The 17,455-nt window shown below is 40.7% G+C and overlaps 1 protein-coding gene across 4 annotated transcripts; it reads right to left on the bottom strand.

Moving 5' to 3' along the window:
* Positions 1-2,100: 2,100 nt before the first annotated feature.
* On the bottom strand, positions 2,101-15,759 carry LOC117562578. 4 transcript variants are annotated; one of them, XM_034240435.1, is made up of 6 exons: positions 15,504-15,759; positions 15,248-15,367; positions 12,195-12,254; positions 6,658-6,909; positions 5,663-5,920; positions 2,101-3,067 (listed from the first exon to the last, which is right to left on the bottom strand). In XM_034240435.1, the coding sequence occupies exons 2-6, from the start codon at positions 15,321-15,323 to the stop codon at positions 2,955-2,957; spliced, it is 759 nt and encodes a 252-aa protein (XP_034096326.1). In that variant the 5' UTR covers positions 15,324-15,367; positions 15,504-15,759; the 3' UTR covers positions 2,101-2,954. The 4 variants fall into 4 exon arrangements, with proteins under 4 accessions (XP_034096326.1, XP_034096329.1, XP_034096327.1 ...); XM_034240438.1 differs by having other exon boundaries at positions 5,789-5,920; XM_034240436.1 differs by having other exon boundaries at positions 15,248-15,759.
* Positions 15,760-17,455: the final 1,696 nt, after the last annotated feature.

Below are 17,455 nucleotides of genomic sequence, written 5' to 3'. Positions count from 1 at the left end.
TGTTTTTTTTCATCAAGAATGTATGACTGCATTGTATTCTTTCTGTATAACAGATGAAAACAGTCCACAATGAGTTACATTCACTCCATCTGGTTAAAAATGAGTTTAGTGGATTCAGAAAAGGTACTTTACTTCATTCATCATTCATTAACATTATCACTCGGACCCCAAGTTCAGGCCATTGGGAGTTTCTCTCCCAAACTTCCCCCCCTGACTGAAACTTCCCCATTGGACTCCTTTATTTACTCCTGCAACATAGTGACATCACTATGTATCAATCAATCACTTCTATAAGCGCTCCAACACATTGTACGTGATAAGGTAAGGGGCGGGAAATCTCTAAGGGGAGCCAGCCAGCTAACCAATCAGAGCAGACTGGGCTCTGGTTTCAGACAGAGGGTGAACAAATGACATGTAATGTAATGTCCCATAGACACTACATACTGATACACACATGAACATCAGCAGCAGATGACTCTTTAAAGTAGAGACACTATTTACTGATATACACCTGAACATCAGCAGCAGATGACTCTTTAAAGTAGAGACACTACATACTGATATACACCTGAACATCAGCAGGAGAGGACTCTTTAAAGTAGAGACACTACATACTGATAAACACATGAACATCAGCAGGAGAGGACTCTTTAAAGTAGAGACACTATTTACTGATATACACCTGAACATCAGCAGGAGAGGACTCTTTAAAGTAGAGACACTACATACTGATACACACCTGAACATCAGCAGGAGAGGACTCTTTAAAGTAGATACACTACATACTGATATACACCTGAACATCAGCAGGAGAGGACTCTTTAAAGTAGAGACACTACATACTGATATACACCTGAACATCAGCAGGAGAGGACTCTTTAAAGTAGAGACACTACATACTGATATACACCTGAACATCAGCAGGAGAGGACTCTTTAAAGTAGAGACACTACATACTGATATACACCTGAACATCAGCAGGAGAGGACTCTTTAAAGTAGAGACACTACATACTGATATACACCTGACCATCAGCAGGAGAGGACTCTTTAAAGTAGAGACACTACATACTGATATACACCTGAACATCAGCAGGAGAGGACTCTTTAAAGTAGAGACACTACATACTGATATACACCTGAACATCAGCAGGAGAGGACTCTTTAAAGTAGAGACACTACATACTGATATACACCTGAACATCAGCAGGAGAGGACTCTTTAAAGTAGAGACACTACATACTGATATACACCTGGACATCAGCAGGAAAGGACTCTTTAAAGTAGAGACACTACATACTGATATACACCTGAACATCAGCAGGAGAGGACTCTTTAAAGTAGAGACACTATTTACTGATATATACCTGAACATCATATAGGGCTGCTCAATTAATCGTATTTTAATCGCAATTACGATTTCGGCTTGCAACGATTATGAAAACAACATAATCAAAATAAAACGATTATTTATTTCATTTAATTTTTATTTTATATTGTATTGGTTTTTCAGTTGAATTATACTTAAAGTTCAGGGTAATCAACTGTTAAAAACAGACTGTTCACATTTATTTTTTCAATAAATGGATGTTTTCAAAATAAATGGATAATCGTTTTTAATAATCGTGATATCAATTATTGACCCAAATAATCGAGATTGTGATTTTTGCCATAATCGAGCAGCCCTACTTTAAAGTAGACACTCCATACTGATACTGTGTCTGCTACTTCCAGAATGTACACCACTACACATACTGGCATTCAGGGGCCAGGGATTTTGGGCCCCATGAAAAGACATCACATTGGTTACTTAACATTTTTTTTCTTAATGTTTTTAAATTGTTTGGGCCCCTGTCAGTCACGGGCCCTTAGAATCGTCCTAACTTTTCACCCCCTTACCTAGGTGGTAAATATATTTATAAGTCAACACATTTATGTATTCATTTTTTCTTTGTTTATTCAGTCAACCAACACAGGTGAAAAGAGACAAGTTGGGGTGGCGTAACAGGATGATCAAGGGAGAAGCATCCACACAGAGAACATGTCTGATCATGGGCTCTGGGCTGTGTGCATGAGAGAAGCTGGATGTAGGATTCTTGAGTGTGTGCGTGTGGATACAAGCGTAGAGAGGCATAGGGGGGAGCAGTTTAAAGTCAACACACTCTGACATCACATGTTCAATTCACACTTTGATTTTGAAGTGCTTTTCCAAGCCTCTCACCAGGAAGTGCAAACAGGGGTGGACCTACAGTCAACATGCGACACCGATGAAAAAGAACAGTATGCAGTGTGAGTCAACCATTCTCCAGTATACCTGACAAATGAATTCACAGAGAGAAGGACGTGTCAGACAGAGACACAGAAACACAACGAGTCTTTATGATGTGAGAACAATAAGTCCATACATTTTACCAAATGATAGGAAATAGAATACAACTGCTAAGTCCCATCCTGTTCATTTCTCCCCCCTTACTTTGGTGTTCCCCGTCTGTTTGAACACAAAAACCATTAATCATCACCACATTTTATTGAACACCCTTTTAAGCTGTAAACAATATCTCAGACGACTGGTTTATATGAATACCTGCAGTGAAAAGACACTGAAAATGTATTCTAAAATTAGCGTGTGTGTGTGTGTGTGTGTGTACTACCTGATGGATGAACATAATGTAGGGTTAACCATTCATTTCCTATGGCGGCTATCTTGTTATGAAGTTGAGTAAAACCTCTAAATGCAATGGTAGTGGTGATCAGCAACTTTATATCCTCAAATACCAATGTGGAGGATATCAATAGGCCTTGAAGAGATCAAATGTAAAACACAATATTTATTATGATTGATGAAAGTAGAATATCGGTCAGATTGGGCCAGAACACGACAGGAGGGTTATGAAAAGCATTTCAAAATGTAAAACATTCAAAAATGTCCTTGGTTGCTTGGATAATTGTCAATTGCTATAGCAGTGAGCTCCCATGGTGCAGTGCGGTCACAGTGTGCGCAGCAGAGAGGATGAAGGCCAGCAGCACAGTGCTCTCCTCAGGACGAGAGGACAGGCTGCGGATCGACCCTGGAGACAAGGACAAGAACCAGGTGGAGTACAGGGTTAGTCTGATGTGAGGTGCACTGAAGAAACTGAAACATTGACTTCAATTAAATGTAGCCTATTATGTCAACAGATTTCACATAACTGTATTAGGTTAGTTGAAAGCAATAATATTAAGTTTAATAAAAAAAGAATAGGTTAATCTTAAAGTTATTGCTTTCGACTAACCTAATACAGTTAGGTGAAATCGGTTGACAATACATTTAATTAAAGTCAACGTTTCAGTTTGTTCAGTGTGCAAGGGAAGGCAAGATTATTTATATAGCACCTTTCAACACAAGGCAATTCAAACTTCTTTACAAAAATGAAAGACATTAAGAGCATTAAGAAATACATTATGAAATACCATTTAACAGTCTTTAAAAAGCAAAGAGAATTGAAAAAAACATAAAATAAGCTAATGTAAAAAACACATGAATAAAAGTTACAGTTGTAAGATATGAATAGTTAAATAAGAATCAGCAGAAGGTTTCTGGGAGTTTGTTCCAGATATTTGGAGCATAATAACTGAACGCTGCTTCTCCATGTTTAGTTCTGACTCTGGGGACAGAAAGCTGACCAGTCCCTGAAGACCTGAGAGTTCTGGATGGTTCATAATTTAGCAGGAGGTCAGAAATGTATTTTGGGCCTAAACCATTCAAAGCTTTATAAACCAGCAGCAGTATTTTGAAATCTATTCTTTGACACACAGGAAGCCAGTGTAAAGACTTCAGAACAGGAGTGATGTGATCCACTTTCTTAGTGTTAGTGAGGACTCGAGCAGCGGCGTTCTGAATCAGCTGCAGCTTTCTAATAGATTTTTTAGTGAGACCTGTGAAGACACCATTGCAGTAGTCGAGTTTACTGAAGATACAAGCATGGAGTAATTGTATTAATGTGACTGTTGAAATTCACCTAGATTTCTGGCTTTATCTGTTGTTTTGAACATTGCAGACTGAAGCTCCTTGGCTCCAAAAACAATTACCTCAGTTTTATCTTTGTTGAATTGAAGAAAGTTGGGTCAGATTAAATCTACCTGATATGTGTATAGTTTTTGTGACTGTAGCTTTCTTCCTTGAAGCCGTGTTTTGTGCCTCACACTTGAGAGTGACAGATTTGAGGGGATGATCCACGGTCACCTCCATCACATTGCCCCTCACCTTTCACATCAGCGCTTTTTCAGCTCCGGCTCGGAGCTGGAGCCTGAAAAGCGCCGGTTTTTCCTGTTCACACCGCAGCGGCGCCGGCTCTTAGCTCCAGAATCCGGTTCACTTCCAGCTCCAAAAAATTGTCGGTCTAGAGGCAAGAGCTTCGGAGCTGAGAGGTGGCGTCGCTTACGTCTCTCTTACGTCGAGGCGTGCAGGAAACTAAACCCACCTCCCCTGAACATGGGTTGACTGTCATGCCTGCCTACAAGCAGTAGTGCTTATAAACACACTTTATAAAGTCAGGCAACACTAATCAGGCTTCGTGTGATTCTGTTTATTTGTACCTTACTTTGACCATCCGTTCATTGTTATTGATCATTGTGGAGAGATGCAGACGTTTTGTTTTGTATTGTAGCAGCTATCGGATGGAATCAATACATGGGCTGCACAGGTTGTCGTGTCCGACTATCACAAGTAGAATCATAATAAAAATACGCCGGTAAAATGTGCCTGTAGAAAACAGTTTATGCCATGTCTATCCTACAGTTTATAGGATAGCAATAGCAAGTAGTCAGTTTAGCTTCGGTTGCTATGCTAACATCACCCATTTTATACCAGAGAAACTTTCATAACAGCGTTGTGATGCCAAACAGCGTCAATTCAGACTGACACACATTCACTTCGGCTAAGGGGAACTGGGGATATGTATCAGCTGCTTGTGTGAGTTGGACAGTGAATACTTTAGAGCGCCGCTGCAATGTGAGCTAACCGGGAGCTAACGGAGGAGAATAAACTCCCGTGGAAGAGCAGCCAGCACTGCAGCGGTCGGTAAATGCTGCAGAAACACATGAATAAACAATGAACCACGGCACTCTGGAGAAAAGCATAAGGTTGGAGAAGTCGTTATTTAATTGTATCTGGCTTCGTGTGATTAAAAGCAACACGATCATCGACCCGACGCAGTTGTTGTTGTTGTGAGCGCCGTAATGCCGTTGGGGAGCAAATCAGCGATGTAAACGGTGACGTCATGACGCAGCAGCGGCAGCACCAGTCGGGCTCTGGGTGGTGTGAACAGAGCGGGAGCAGAAAAGGGAAACCGGAGCTGAACCAGAAAAGCTCCCGCTCGGAGCTAGAAAGGGAAAAGCGCTGGTGTGAAAGCCGCAACAGTCTGACTGTTGACAGACGACACGTAGCGGCAGGAAGGCAGGCATTCAGCAGAGCACACAAACTGCTGCTTCTCTGAAATAGATATCACGTCTGGACCGATGATCTGAATCTCTGAGGGACCATCTGAGAGAAAGGTAGCGAGGATAGATCACAGAAAGCTTGATTTACATGTAGACTTGTTCATTTTTGATTATTTAATATTAGTGGAAATGCATTTTACCCAGGTAAAGGACCTTAAACTAGCAAATCCGAATCCTTGACTTACATGTCACCGTTATGTTTTGGGTAGCAGCGACGAAAAGCCCAGACACACTGTTGGTGGCTTTGCAGACAAGAGTTTTGGACTTGTCCATCTCCTGAGGAGTGATAGAAAGTACATTTCCTTGCCCACCTATCCACGGGCCTTCATCTGTCCTCCAGGCATACGTACAAGATGGCCGACACCGGGCATGGCAGCTGTAGGTGTGGCTCACCGATGGGTGCAGCCAACTGGGGCCTGTGATGGAAACATTGGCTGGTCCATCTGAGGGGAGAAAGACAGATGTAAGTATTTAAAATGTTCTATTGTTCATTGTTTTTTTACATAATCAAATTAATGTGTTGAAGTGTGGGGCAACACAACTTAAAACCTTTATTAACAATACAGAACAAAGCAGTGAGATTTTGCATGATGCACATCCCAGAGAACACACTGTTTATTGAGTCAAGGCTGTTAAGACTTAATGATTGAGTTGAATTACAGACTTCATTAGTTGGGCATAAAGCAAGAAACAGAAAACTGCCAGAAAATATACAAAACAAATGTGTTTAAACTCCAAAGGATGAGCAACACTGAAGGAAGTGTAACTTTAAGCCTCAGTTTGCACTTTAAACAGATTGAAATGAAAGCAGTTAAACTGTCTTTACCTAATGATTTAAAGGGCTTCATGGACATCTTTAGGATGAATGTATAAAGACAGATTAATTAGGCAGTATGAAGATGTCCTTGGACCTGTTTCTCTGACGGTAGATTGTTGTGTTGACTTTTCATCGTGCTTTTGGTTTCATGTTACTATAAGTATTAGATAGCAGCTGTGATTGAAAGACCATCTATTTCTGAGTAAGGGGTATAATAACTTTCTTCTCTGCTTAAATGTACATGTTTTGTTTTATAATAATTGCCATGAGTGGAATAAACCAGGACAAAAAAATAGAACAGAACAGAAGTGATAGATATAAGTCAAACCTTCAGGGTTGAAAAAAAAATCAACTATCTCTTACCTAACACTTGCAGTTTCTTGGTTGCGTTGGCAGACCCCCCTCTCCCGTCTTCTGCTGCGGTGCATGTGACCGTTAGGACCCCCACCCAACTGCTCACAGTGAAGGCCAGCACGTTGCCCTGGCCCTGGGCCCTCTGACTGTCCACAGACATGGAGAAGGTGCATGCCTTGCAGTTGGAAAGACACTCAACGCTGCTTGGCACTCCCACCGTTACGTAGTTCGGACCCACGATCTCACAGCTGATTTCCACTCCTGAAAATGTTAACACTCAGTTATCAGTGTGTGTGTGTGTGTGTGTTTGTGTGTGTGTTCCTGTTAAGGAAAAATTGGTGATTGAAATCAATAAATGATGGCCTTTTTCCAAATGTGGTTGTAGTGTTGCTTGCTGTATATTTAAATTGACCTCCAACATTATAAAGTGGACGTGGAATTATTCGGGATGATTCCGCACCTCTTTATCAGGACAAAATCTGTTCTCTTTAAACCTTCTCAGGATTGAATGGACAATATCTTATTTATTTATCCACTTTAACTAAATTAGAGGGCCAAAAACAACATTTTCCCTGGCTGACAACTTCATGTCTAGAACTGCAAAGTTTTACTCCCTAATGAAATGATAAAAGTAGTCAGACTCAGAGTGCACGTTTCTGTCATGACAACACACTCTCACTCCCTAAGCGTCCAGGAGCGACGTTTGGTCAGTTTCCGTGGCGTCCAGTTGTGACGCTCCTAGGCTCCTTCAGCGTCATAAAGGGACGCAAATTTAGCTTTTAACTGATTGCAATGTATTCCCATCTGCGGCGGGATTTGACGCTCATGGAAGCACGGCATTCGTTTGTGTCGGCTGCCCTTAAAGGCAATGTGAGCGTCCATTCCCATTGGATAACGGAGAATTGTACACCCGGAAGTAAGTATTCCTCTTACTGTCAATTGATTTTACAGTGATATCTGCACTACTCATCGACTAAAAAACACCAGATTATCCTTGTTAATTACACAACATTGATTGGTTTAAATTGTGTGCAATGCTTTTGTATTTTTCCCCTTCGATTCGGAGAAACAAATATTTTTTCGGAGTAACGGCCCGTCCACCCAGCGGCGTACGTTGAAGCTTCCAACGCTTCTGCCCATTCACTTTGAATGGGGTGACGTCACTTTTAGCCGAACTGCATTTTGGGAAGCGATGTGGAGCGTTGCTGGCGTCAAAAGTTGAGCAATGTTCAACTTTTGACGCCTCGACGGAGGCGTCAGCCAATGAAATCCCGTTTATTCAAATCTGCCAGTACAATCGCTAGCTAATCAAACCGCGTGTATGCTGGGAGAGACTACGCAGGTCATTTCCTCATATTCAAAAAAATTGAGGGAAAATTCATTGTAGCGGTAGTGAATCACCCGGTGCTGTATGATCAGTCTCTGTTCATCTACCGGGATACAAACCGGAGGAGCGAGGCATGGAGGGAGGAGGCAGAGACAGTGGGTTAAACTGGTAGGTTTTCGCCTGTTTGGGGATTTTATATCCAGTTTACTTCGTTTTAACATTGCTATTGATTTGTATGTCGGGGGCGGGAGATTCATGTGATTGGTTGTTGGTCGTGTTGCTCGCAAAAAATCCCCAAGCTTCAGATACGCCCACCTCCAAGCGTCAACGCACGCTGCTGTGTGGACGCTCCGTAAAGGCAGAAGACACTACACTACCCAGAATCCCCAGCTATCGTTTGGACTACACCATGTGCTCTGTTTGACAAACCCCGTTTTTTTTCACCATTCATTCCAATGGCTGGCGTCTATGTCACGTGATCTTCAAATTTCTCCCTGCAGAAAAAGAAAACATGGCCGAACTTCGTTTTATTCTCGGTGGAAAATGCCTAATTTAAAGTTAGTTGGGCCATTAAAATGTGTTTTGATGTCATTTGATGCGAGAAATATGAGTTGTTATTTCAGATTATGTGTGCAGTGGATGTACATGATCTTTAGTTTGCTAGTTATTACGAAGATTACTTCAGGAAATCGCGACGTTTTCATTGTTACCAAGGTGGTTGCTAGGACGCTGCTATCGATATTATTTCTGTTATGTTGTGTAACTGTTTAATGGTGTTATCTTTATTGCTACCCCCTTCCCCGTCAATGTATAGTGTTGGTCCACAGCGCAAACGTATTAGTTTAACAAAATCCGCATCTAAAGATACGTTATTTTCCCCTGTGCAATTCCAGTCTCACATCTCACAGCACATCGTCATTAACAAATACCGGAAACAGACCGAAAACATTTAAAAAAATATATAATACTTTATTCCGAGTGTGCTTGCTTTTCTCTTTGAAAGTCATCACATAACGGCATTGTAATACACGGTTCGGCTGCATTAAATATTACATATCTGCCGTAGTTCTGTATTTATAGAGCCCTGATGAGAAGACTTCTATAGACAAACATGAGGAACTGAAAACGTGACGTGGATCATAAATATATCAGCCATTAAACAACATCTTACATTTCTTTTCACACAATACGTCTCCTTGCAGTATCAACACTAATTCGGCTGACTTTTATATTTGATCCAATTGGTAGATAGGCTGTATTTACACCATAAAGGTGCACAGCTGATATAAAGGGACACCTAGTGGTTAAAGCATGTTATTGAATTTCATTATTTGTATTATTAGATATTAATAGGATCCCTATAAAGTATATTCATTACTCGTTATTCTCTACTAATAGTTAATTAAAGACTGTATATAATGACTATTTTGCACATCCCTTTCAAGATTTTCTAAGGTTTATTGACATAAAACATATCTCTTCACACTCGCATATCCACCCTGATCATTATCCATCACACATCCTCTGTTTTATTTATTTGATTTGTTGCATTGTCTTGTTTATGTTTCTTATGCTGGTGTTAGGTATTGTGTATCTTGTTTTTTTATGTGTTTGTACGGCGACCTTGAGAGCCTTGAAAGGCGCCTATATAAAATAAATGAATTATTATTATTATTTATATCATATAGGCCTACACAACTATGGTGTAGTTCTGCATTGAATGAAAAACTTGGGTCGCAGGTTCCTCAATAGTGCATTACAAGACATCTATCAATATTTGTGCATACCTCCAGCAATGTTAACTATGTTGAAGCACTTATTTTAACTGATATTATACATAATGTTTCATCTCCGGCCTTGTCAGATATTGAACAATCAATAAATAAAGAACACAGAATTTTTAAATATAAAACACAGAATTTGTGTGATTATACTAAATGATTTACAAATAAACACCACTGCATATTTACGACTGTTACACATGCTGATGTAACGCAAATGTTCCAACTTGGGATCAATAAAGTATATCTTATCTTAAGCTGATCGATGGCTACTGCCATATTTGCAAAATGTGCCTCTGAACCTTGACAAGTGCATGTTTCAGGCTTATCAATTAATGTAATGTAATGTTATCAATTAACAACAGGGGTCACAAACACAAGACCAGCTGTTAAATAAAGCTCTTCTGACCTTAGCTGGCATGTGTGTATATATATTAATGCTGCCCATTATGGGCACAAGCAATTTTCACCCATTTATTAATTATATGTTTTAAATTTGAGTGTTTCCTATCCCCTAAACCTCCAGGGATGTACACAGTTTAATACTGGCAACTTCTTATTATGGGAAATACGAAAACGTCTTTTAAAACTACAACTCCCAGTAGAGACGTGCCATAGATAGAGAACATGTTGCGAAACAGAATTTGGGGGCTCGTCATTTTTAATCAGGTTGGTAATTTGATAAATTCTAATCAGATGGTACATTTGTAAGCTTAGGTTAAATGGCGTTATTTGGCTGTGAGTCAGTTGAATTATGTCCTTCGCTTGAAGGAATAGACAAGTGTCGAAAAGACCATTTATTTCAGATCGCAGATCATTTTAGTCTCACGGTAAAGAAAAATGTGATAAAAGATGAGCTTAAGGCTCAGGTCATAGATCAGTTGGTGGAACGGGGTGTCCTTAAGTTGTCCGGCGAATCAAAGCTGGCTGTGTCTGACGGTACCATGGCCCATATAGAGTTCACACAGGAGCTTGATGGGGAATCCCTGGCTGCTGGCGCGTCGGGAGGGCAGGATGAGGAAGGTACACAGCGGGAGGCGCCGGGTACACTTCCTCGATTCGATGCACGTGCCATCACAGCAAGTGATGGCTCTCAAGATGTGGGGAGGATTAAAGTCCGCATAGCACGTCTTGAGATAGAGGCTAAGGAGCGGGCCGGGCAGGCACAGCTACAGTTTCAGCTGGAAATAAGGAAGCTGGAGCTGGATGCGCAGACACACGCACCAGCCCCACCCGCAGGTATGACACCCAGTTCCACTAACTTGAATTCTGTTGGCTTTGATATTAGCAGAAATATTTTGTTGGTTCCGGTATTCCGTGAGACTGACAAACATATGTGGAGTTCGGCAGGGAAAAGGGAAGCATGTCCGATAAATGGGTCACAATATGTAAATCGAATGATTTTGCTTCTCTGCGAGAATTGCTTCTGTTAGAAGAATTTAAGAAATGTTTGCCGGATCGTATTGTGGTGTAGAGTGTTTTACTGTTGCGAACCTGGGCATGTCATCGCCAACTGTTTGTCGCTGAAACGCAAAGAGCAGCCGCAGTCAGGCACATTAAGAGTCCTTATGAGTCCTTATGAGTTTTTTAGTCCTTCAGAGTCCGTTAGTCCTTCAGAGTCCTTATGAGTTTGTTAGTCCTTAAGAGTCCTTCAGAGTCCGTTAGTCCTTAAGAGTCCTTATGAGTCCTTATGAGTCCGTTATAGTCCTTCAGAGTCCGTTAGTCCTTCAGAGTCCTTATGAGTTTGTTAGTCCTTCAGAGTCCGTTAGTCCTTCAGAGTCCTTATGAGTCCTTATGAGTCCTTATGAGTTTGTTAGTCCTTTTGCCTTAAGTGCCCATAGTGTGCTATGACTGTGATAATCTGTGGCCTTTGTTTTGTGTAGCGTTATTGTGAACAGATAGCTGGTTTTAAGAGCCTGTATTTTTGGTTATATCATCTTTATTTTGAATTTATTATTAAAATCAACCTCTTACCAAGAACACCTGGTTTCGTGTTGCTTCCCTTTTACCCTAAGCGAGCTGGGGACGTAACATATTTGGGTGTACAATTCTCCGTTATCCAATGGGAATGGACGCTCACATTGCCTTTAAGGGCAGCCGCACAAACGAATGCCGTGCTTCCATGACCGTCAAATCCCGCCGCAGATGGGAATACATTGCAATCAGTTGAAAGCTATTTGCGTCCCTTTATGACGCTGAAGGAGCCTAGGAGCGTCACCACTGGACGCCACGGACACTGACCAAACGTCGCTCCTGGACGCTTAGGGAGTGAGAGTGTGTTGGTCATGATGGTTGTTGTCAGACTTTAAGTGTAAAGGCCGTGAAGTGTGAAGGGACGGTGTTTCACTTTTTTACAGATATCCTACTAAAATGAAGAGGAAATGAAATGTTAAGTATCTGGACATAAAAATGTTAACAACATGTTAAAAATCACTTACTATTATCGTCATCATCTAGTTCAGGCTCCTCCCCGTCTGCGGACAGTCCCGGCTGAAGAACTACGGTCAATACAACATATTCCATTGTCAGCTAAACATTAGTTTTATGAACCAAAGTTTATTCTTGGCCTTGAAAATACTATTTTAACATCCATCCCAACTTAAGAGCACAAGTTGGAGCTCCATTGTATCACTTTATTCCTCATTGTTGAAAGTGGTGTGTGTGTGAGTTGGACTCTTTTAATTTTTTAGGTCAAGAGTAGGGATGGGTATCGTTTGAAATTTATCGATTCCGATTTCGATTCCGGTTCTGCTTATCGATTCCGGTTCTTATCGATTCCCCGTTTCGATTCCAAAATTGTAAAATAAAGAGGTCAAACGTTTAGATAACAAAAATATATTTATTCTTAAAAGCTTTAACTGAAATTGTTACTAAAAAATATACATGCAATACAAATGTATTGCACAATAGCTGTGCTTTATTTTAACTGAGCTATGCCTGTGGCAAGCTATTAACAGGCATTACACTTTGCCTTTTATTTTTATTTTTTAGTGTAGTGGAGCCTCACTTCAGAGTGTTTACCGCGACCTATCTTTGGTGTTATGAAGTGACTGAGCTCGTGAAATGTCTACGGGAGGGCGGGGGAGCATCGCTGCGGGGCAATTGTGGACCTCTGTCGCCTGTCAGCGCAATTTATATGATGCCGTTTAAAAAAATGAAGGGCGGTGCCGGCCGTCAACGGCCCGCTGACGACCGGCCGTTCTGTGATTCTCCAGGTCCGCCCTGTATTCCACCGGGTCACCGCAGCACCGCGGTGCAGACGGACCCGCTGGAATACAGGGTCTACCGCGTTTAGGAACCGTTAAGCAGAACCGAAATTGTGTATTTTGTATGGGTACCCGGTACCCGGCATTTTCTTATCGGTTCTCATCTGGAACCGAGTTTCGGTTCCCAACCCTAGTCAAGAGGAATGTTTGATGATTGATTTTAAGCAAACGCGGACACAATACATAAAAGTGCTGCGGATCAAATCAGCTACCTTGCAAGTCAACAGATTAATCTTGGTTTTCAGCAGAAAAGGATGTCATATGGCTGATTGCTGAAACGCTCAGAAATCTCTCAACTATTGGCTGAATAACTATTTAAAGAGGATCATTTGCAATTAAATATGGTAAATCCATAAGTGATGATAACACACTAGGCTCAGTTTACCCTCTGCTGCTGCCTCACATGGTCTGACATGACCACTAGCTTACTGTGGCTAATGTTAACACATCTGACAGCAGTGGCGGCTGGTGGAACATATTTTTGGTGGGGCTGTTGATATAGTGAGTAAACCATTTTTTTTGGGGAGAAATGACCCCTTAAATGAGGACTTCTGGTGATGTAATGGCGCGTTTCCAGTGCAGCGCGGAGCTCGCTTTAATGCTGCGTTCAGACCGGACGCGATGCGAATATTCGCTTCGCTCTAAACGCTCCTATCGCATCGCTCTAGTCGCTCGAGTTTCACCGCGGCTGCCAGCTGTGTTTACTCGCATCATTCAAACAAGACGCGCTGGCTCGGGAGCTACAACTACAACAAAATGAACATATTTTACCGTGATTAAATTGTAATACACGTTTCTAAATGATGCCGACGTAACAACATACTGATACCGGTTAGTAAAAACCATGAATTAATGCTTTGACAAGTCTGCAGACAGACGGCAGGCGAAAAACCTTTTAGAATGCTTGTTTTCTGAATGGAGCTTGGCTAAGCTAACGTTATATATGCTCCGACCGTCCACACTCACAACAACGGCCTATACAGACATAAATAAACCAGCGACTGTATTCTCCATGACACAGATAGTCTGTGGTTTGTACTTGTTTAACTTTTGTCTAGTTTCTGAACAGATCGTATCTGTCCCTCCCCGGCTGTTTGAAGAGCAAGCATGGGAAACAAAAGATAGCATTTACCTGTTTGCATCCAGCTAGCCTCGTTGATACGTTTTGTCTTTTTCACGAGGTTGCTGTGATATATACAAATCGGGTTGGTCCGGTCCAAGGTCTTTAAGTATCAATTTATCTCCCAAACTTCTCCTTTGGAAAGGATTGGAGAGTAGCTCTTGCACGGAATTGGGTGCGGACCGAGGTCCGGCGACTCCACCTGCACACCATTCTCATCCAACCTCTGCGTCACCTTGGTCACTCACGAGTCTAAAAAACAACTCAGGTCAACGCACGTAAGCAACGTGGGCGCCAACGTGAGCGCCCTCATGACCAAAATATTTGACGGCGCTGATTGGCTGAAATTATGTTTCGGCGGCACAGTTTACTATTGAGACTTTTGCAACGTGCTGGTTGCTGCTGTTTGGCTCGGGGGCTCCGCCCGGTAATGATAAACTAATGCCACGGGCAAGGCCAGGCAGGAAACATGTGACTTATCAGTAACTTTAGACATCGTAACACAATTTTAAACGAGATTTTATTGTAGATTATACATTTTACTGATACCAATTGTATGATATTTACCTTGTTCATTAAAAATAAAAATATAAAATATATATATTTTTTAAATATATATTTTTTAATTTAATATTTTTTTTAATATATTTGTTTGTATGTGGGAAGAGGTGGGGCGGCGCCCCTAGCGCCCCTATGGGCCGGCCGCCACTGTCTGACAGGCTGTGTTACTGACAGTATTCAGTTGGTTTGCTAACTTTTTAACTTTCAATGTACTTTTACATTATTCCATAATTATCTCTTTGTCTCCAGGCTACAATGGCCACTGTTTGGCAAACTACATTATTAGATATACAAACAGTGTGAAAAGCAAAACCGAAATAGTATGAGTAAAAAGATGATGTAGTATGTTTAATATTTTTGAATTGTAAGAAGTATTTTTGTTGTAGCTGATGAAGGTGGAACTAACTGAAGAGTCTCCCCACTAAAAAAAAACGTTTCCCAACAGCAAATTAAACCTGAATGCAGCACTCTGACACTGTGCCAAAGGACTATATTTTTCATAAATAACAATAGATTTCTTTCAGAATGAAGATCCCTGTACTACCTGTCAGAAACAGCAGCATCAGCAGTCTGCAGTGATTCCAGTTTCCTCCCATTTTTTTAGATGTATGATCCATCATCCCATAACAATCTGAAGTGTTCAGCTCCCAGGAAACAGTCCGCTCTAAAGTCAAAGTCAGTCAAAGTCAGCTAGCAAACAGCTCTTATCAGAGAGAGCTGAGCAGAAACGTATTAATCACTCTTATGAAACTCCATTGATGTTAAAGAATGGCTGATCAGTTCCTTATAATGTGACTCACAGTTTCACCCCAAGTTTTTGTAGATTTTCTCATCCATTGAAAGGGTTAGTGGAGGATTACAGAGTGCTTTGGCTTCTGGCCTGGAGTCCATTTCAGCATTTGAGTATATGTAGGACGGCTAATAATAATAATAATACACTTTATTTTATGCTTTAACACAGTGGTTCCAAAACGGTGTGCCGCGGCACACTGGTGTGCCGTGAGGCAAGTCCGGGTGTGCCGTGGGATTTTGTGACAACCATACATTATTATTGCAATATACAACTACACAAAAATAATTATGTTTTAATTTACTATATCAGTACTTTGTAGGTTTATATGTACGTAATCTGCGCGACTTGTGCGTCCACATCTCCACGTGCAGTGCTGCATAAACATGGCTGAGTCAGCGATAACTTTCGAGGGGTGGAGGTATGCCCATTACTTTGAGTTCGTCCGAAGAATAGACAGGAATGTGACGGTGAGGTGCAAACTGTGTCCAGGCCAGAAGCTGTTATCCACTGCTGTAAACACCACGTAAAACCTCAACAAACACCTGCAAAGAACACATGCTAAGGTGAAGCTACCGCACACGCTATTTCTTGTTTGTTTATATCACGCAGTCTGTTCTTCTTCTCTGTCTTCCGGTTGTTGCCTGTTTTGAATGACAAATACACACTACCGCCGCCTGCTGGTAAGGAAAGTTATTGCCACTCACGCGCAGTTCGTACGTGCTCGGCGAGTAAAGTAACGAGTAAAGTAACAAGTTACTCTATGTAGATAATAACGAAGTAGTGTAATATATTACTTTTAAAAAAAAAAGTAATATGTAATATATTTTAAAAAATTAGTAACGACCCCATCTCTGGAGTTGGCGTTCTCTACTCTGATTTACATGAAGAACAACAGGAGGTCATGGCTCTCTGTTGAACAGGACTTGCGAGTGGCCCTCTCCTCAGCCACCAAGGATTCAAAAATTCTGCGCGCCCCGACAGGCACATGTATCTCACTAATTTGTAAGTCGGCAAAATATTTACAATAGCACATGTTTCAATGCTGATTGCTGAAATGTTACATTTATAATTTGTAGTTCAGGACCATGGACAATGCAGCTTCCTTGCATTGACAGTTCTCTGTGCTGAATTTCTGCTGAGTTTCCTTTGCCTCATTTTTAATTTTGTGACCTGTCTGGTTTAAATGAGTGTGTTGCTGCTTTGATGAAGCCTAATTTGATAGAGTTTCAAATTAATTTCTGAAATATTTCGTTAATAAATATTTCATGAGTAATATAGTTGTCTTTGTCACATTTTATTTGGCATTAGTAAATAATTATGCACATTTACAGATATTTTACATGATATGAGTAATAACACGTGTTATAAGGGCTATTTTGCACAATAGGTGTGCCTTGAGATTTTTACTTGTCCTTTGGTGTGCCTTGGGCACAAAAAGTTTGGGAACCACTGCTTTAACATACAAACACACGGACAACAAGTGAATTCAAAGATTCAACTAAACATGAGAATACATAGTCAAAAACAGAGCAAATAATAAAATAGAAATACATAGAATGAGAATAAATGAAAAATAAAATACGACTAAAAGTAGTATCACATAAAAGCAATTCTAAGAAAGTGAGTTTTTAAAAGTGAGAGGGATTTCTTATAAATACCATAATGACATGAGACACAAACAGGGGCATGTCTCAGATATGTTCATTATAGAGGTGTATTGGAATTTTATATTGGAAAAATGTTTATACAAGATGGCATCATCAGAGGGAAAAACATCAAATACTATTTTATAATTACACTGAACAAAAATATAAATGCAACACTTTTGTTTTTGCTCCCATTTTTCACGAGATGAACTCAAAGATCTAAAACATTTTCTATATACACAAAATAACCATTTATCTCAAATATTGTTCACATATCTGAAAACATCTGTGATAGTGAGCACTTCTCCTTTGC

The sequence above is a fragment of the Gymnodraco acuticeps genome, unplaced genomic scaffold (assembly GCF_902827175.1).
Source record: "Gymnodraco acuticeps unplaced genomic scaffold, fGymAcu1.1, whole genome shotgun sequence".
Taxonomy (NCBI): domain Eukaryota; kingdom Metazoa; phylum Chordata; class Actinopteri; order Perciformes; family Bathydraconidae; genus Gymnodraco; species Gymnodraco acuticeps.
The sequence above is the reverse complement of the archived record's forward strand: the minus strand, read 5'-3'. Positions and strand labels throughout refer to the sequence as shown.

What these genes read in the sequence shown, in the direction of transcription:
- LOC117562578 (XM_034240436.1), bottom strand. Translation starts at nt 15,323, where the DNA reads ATGATGGATCATACATCTAAAAAAATGGGAGGAAACTGGAATCACTGC. An exon ending in ACTAGATGATGACGATAATA is followed by an intron (nt 6,910 to 12,194) that starts GTAAGTGATTTT and finishes TAACATTTTCAG; the next exon opens with GAGTGGAAATCAGCTGTGAG. An exon ending in CAAGAAACTGCAAGTGTTAG is followed by an intron (nt 5,921 to 6,657) that starts GTAAGAGATAGT and finishes TTCTCCCCTCAG; the next exon opens with ATGGACCAGCCAATGTTTCC.